General features: G+C 43.9%; 1 protein-coding gene across 1 annotated transcript; it reads left to right on the top strand.

The window, feature by feature from the left end:
• Positions 1–302: 302 nt before the first annotated feature.
• LOC116374602 (trichohyalin-like) lies at positions 303–2575 on the top strand. The gene is made up of 2 exons (XM_031828094.1): positions 303–1121; positions 2010–2575. Exons 1-2 carry the CDS (start codon positions 323–325, stop codon positions 2573–2575), a joined length of 1365 nt encoding a protein of 454 aa, XP_031683954.1. The 5' UTR covers positions 303–322.
• Positions 2576–3406: the final 831 nt, after the last annotated feature.

Below are 3406 nucleotides of genomic sequence, written 5' to 3'. Positions count from 1 at the left end.
GCAAATAGAGATGGAAGAGGAAGAAAGAGAGAGGGAAGAAGAGAGACAGAGAGAGATAGGTGAGAAAGAGAGACGACAACAACAAGAGGAGAGAAACAGAACGTTTGAGAGAGATCAAGAAGAAGATATATGGAAACAGAAGCAAATTGACATGGAGAAGGAGGGAAGAGAGAGGGAGAACAAGAGACAGAGAGAGATAGAAGAGATACAGAGACGACAACAACAAGAGGAGAGACAGAAACAAAAGGAGAAGGAGAAAGAAAGGGAGAAAGACAATGAGAATCAGAGAGAGATGGAATTAAGAGATCAGCAACAGAAAGAGATGGAGAGAGAAAATATGATTATGAGAGAAAGGGAGGAAGCAGGAAGAAGAAAGGAGGGGCAGAAAAATATATTGGGGGAAATTGAGGGACAGAATGAACTGGAGATAGAACAGGAGAGAGAGATGGAAGAAAAGCAGGAAGTGATTAAGGAAGCAGAGGAAGTGTACAGGGAAAGAGAAGAGAGAGGAAAGGAAGTAAGCATGAAGAAACATGTAGTAGTTAATGTTAAAGCAAAAGCACGGGAAGTCTTCAATAGGCGTAAAGAGAGGAGGTTAGAAGTGTTGAAGGGGGAACGAGAACACATAGAAAGAGGACAACAAATCAGGAGGGAGAAGGAGGAAAGACGGCTGGAGATGGAAAGAAAACAGGAGAGGGCAAGACAACAAGAGGAGCAGGATAGAAAACAAGACATTGAAATTGCTAGACAGAAAGAAATGTTCAGACTAAGAGAGGAGGAGAGACAGAGAGAGGAAGAGAGAGAGGAGCAGAGAAAGAGAGCCATTGAAGGCCATTTAGCTTTAATCAGAGAGAAAGAGAAGATTTTAGAGGTAAAGAAAAAAGAGGAGATGGTGGAAGAGGAAAGAAGGGAGATCCCTGAGTACAAGAGGGGTGACTTAGAGGACACTGAAGAGGAGGAGGAGAAGGAAGATGACAAGGTGGACATTCTCCCACCTGATAAAAGTATCCGAAGGAGAGCTGTGGGCTGGGTAAACAAGAAGTGGGAGAAGAGGAACCTCAAAAAGATAGAGAGAACCTGTCAGAGAGAAGCTGAGGAGGGCGATAAGATCGTCCACATAGGTAAGACCTGTTTTCCCTCTACTTATGACATCATCCTCTGTAGTCTCCTCTACACACATACGTTCCACACCAGTCATCATGTTGCATCATTGTTTCAATATAAAACTACTGTCCAAAATGGTCAAGCTGATCTGGTATCAACTTAAATGTAATGTACACAGGGAATTTAGAATGGAAAACTCAACTGGATCTCAATGACCCTGGTCTAAAGTAGTGCATCATAGCCTTTTGAGGCCCTAAGAAACATTTTGTTCAGGTTTTTGACTACATTTCCTCCCAATCTACACTTTGCAACGCGGCGTAGCGAACATATTGCATTTTTTAAGCAAGTTTGCTGCAATTCTACACATTTTCCCATGGGGCGGAGAGAAGAATTAGCCATTTGAAATCTATTTCCTTCAATTCTACACATTTTGCCATGGGGTGGAGAGAAGAATTAGCCATTTTGAAATCTATTTCCTTCAATTCTCCACATTTTGCCATGACTTATGGCATGTTAAGATAATATCTGAATGAAATTGACTAACAAAATTAATGGGGGCTCACTGTAGTTCAAGGCCCCTGGGTAATTTGACCAAAAAAGGTTTTTGGGGGGTCAGGGGGCCCCTAGTTGCCATGGGAACCTAAGCAATCGCATATGCCTAGGGCCTGGCACTTTACAAAGAATAGGTGCCATTTGGGACTCATGTTAAACTTTGGGTCAGGTCAATTCGGGAGGGGAATTATTTACATTTATTAACTAATTCCATGCCATGCTCAAATGAGAAGAGTAAAGAATCATTGAGATCCAACTGGGTTTTCTATTCCTAATTCCCTGTGTCCATTACATTTAAGTTGACTTCAGATCCACTAAGTTGAATGAGAACTCTACTTCTTCTCTCCTTCCAGTCATCCCTGGACCCATAAGGCTAACCATGACCCGGGCAGAGAGAGAGAGGGAGAAGAGGAAGGAGCTGCTGAAGGCTGAGGAGAGAAGGAAGAAGTTGGAGGATTTCAATAAGCAGTGGAGAGTGCAGTCGCTGCTTAAAAAACACACTCATCAACAACTGAAGGAGGAGAGGGAGAAGATGAAGGAAAAGTACCTGGAGCAGATTAATCTGGAGGCTGATGAGCAAATCCAGAAGTTCAGCACCCAGTACATCACCCGGTGTCCAACCACCCAACACAGCCACGACTACAACCACGGTCAGGAATTGCCGGGGTGGGCGACAGGCCAACAAGTAAGCCAAGAGCCTGTTGCATCTGGAGATGGCCAGCAGGAGGGGCCAAGGAGGCAACAGGCATGGGCAGAGAACCAGGAGGGGAGTTCAGAGAACCAGCAGGAGGGGCCAGAGAACCATCAGGGGGGGCCAGACAGCCAGCAGCTAGAAGCTCCAGAAGAGGTTGAAACATCAGAGCCAACCTCCAACAACAAGAAAAAGCCAAGCATCTGGAAGAGAATTAAGATGGGGTAAAGAATGTTTAAACATCTATTCAAGTTTTACACTGTTAATATACATGTCATCACTTTAAAAAGTGACATTATTCAAATGTGAGGGTTTAGTGTACATGCAACACACATGTAAATATATAGATACTTACCTGTCTCTGTGATGTCTTACAGCCTTCCTGATGTGCTGTCTGCCTAGAGCTGGAACTCGATGAAGCCACAGTTCCACTGAGGTTACGTTGGTAATTAAAAGTGTCGCCCAATAATTCCTCCTCCTCTTTAAGTCATCAAGCCACATTTCCTCCTCAAAACATTATAGTCTCCTCTAGCCAGCAAGTATCCTCTTTATCAGGCAACAAACCATCGAAGGTCAGTGACCCTCCTCCCCAGAGCAGAGATTCTCATCTTTATCCTAGTTGAATTCATCTCTGATCACCACCTCTACTGTCCTAGAAAACATCCCAAAAATGGAAATGGTTTCAACAGAAGTCCTCCCCTCAAACCAGTGGCTCCACAGACCAGAGTTTCTCATCTTTATTCAAGTTGAATGCAACTCTGATCATTTCCACCACCTCTCCTGTTAAGGGGAGGTGCTGAAAAGGAGGTCTGGGAGGAGGTCTGCAGGTAGCCTGGACCGGACCGGTAGCAGCTAAGTTGCTGGCTCCATCCCCGGGCAGAGCTGCTCAAGTCAGGCCAGTGATGTTTGATGATGTCATTTTTGTTTGCAAATTTATTAAAAAGCAATATTGTTGTTACAGTGTGGCTTGTTTTGTTATTTATTAGAATTGAAACATCCAGTAGTCATGGTAGATGTTAGACTTTCAATGAGACACCTAACATTCCATCAGTTTGATCC

The sequence above is a fragment of the Oncorhynchus kisutch genome, linkage group LG7, assembly GCF_002021735.2.
Source record: "Oncorhynchus kisutch isolate 150728-3 linkage group LG7, Okis_V2, whole genome shotgun sequence".
NCBI lineage: Eukaryota > Metazoa > Chordata > Actinopteri > Salmoniformes > Salmonidae > Oncorhynchus > Oncorhynchus kisutch.
This window is presented reverse-complemented; position numbering and strand designations above follow the sequence as displayed.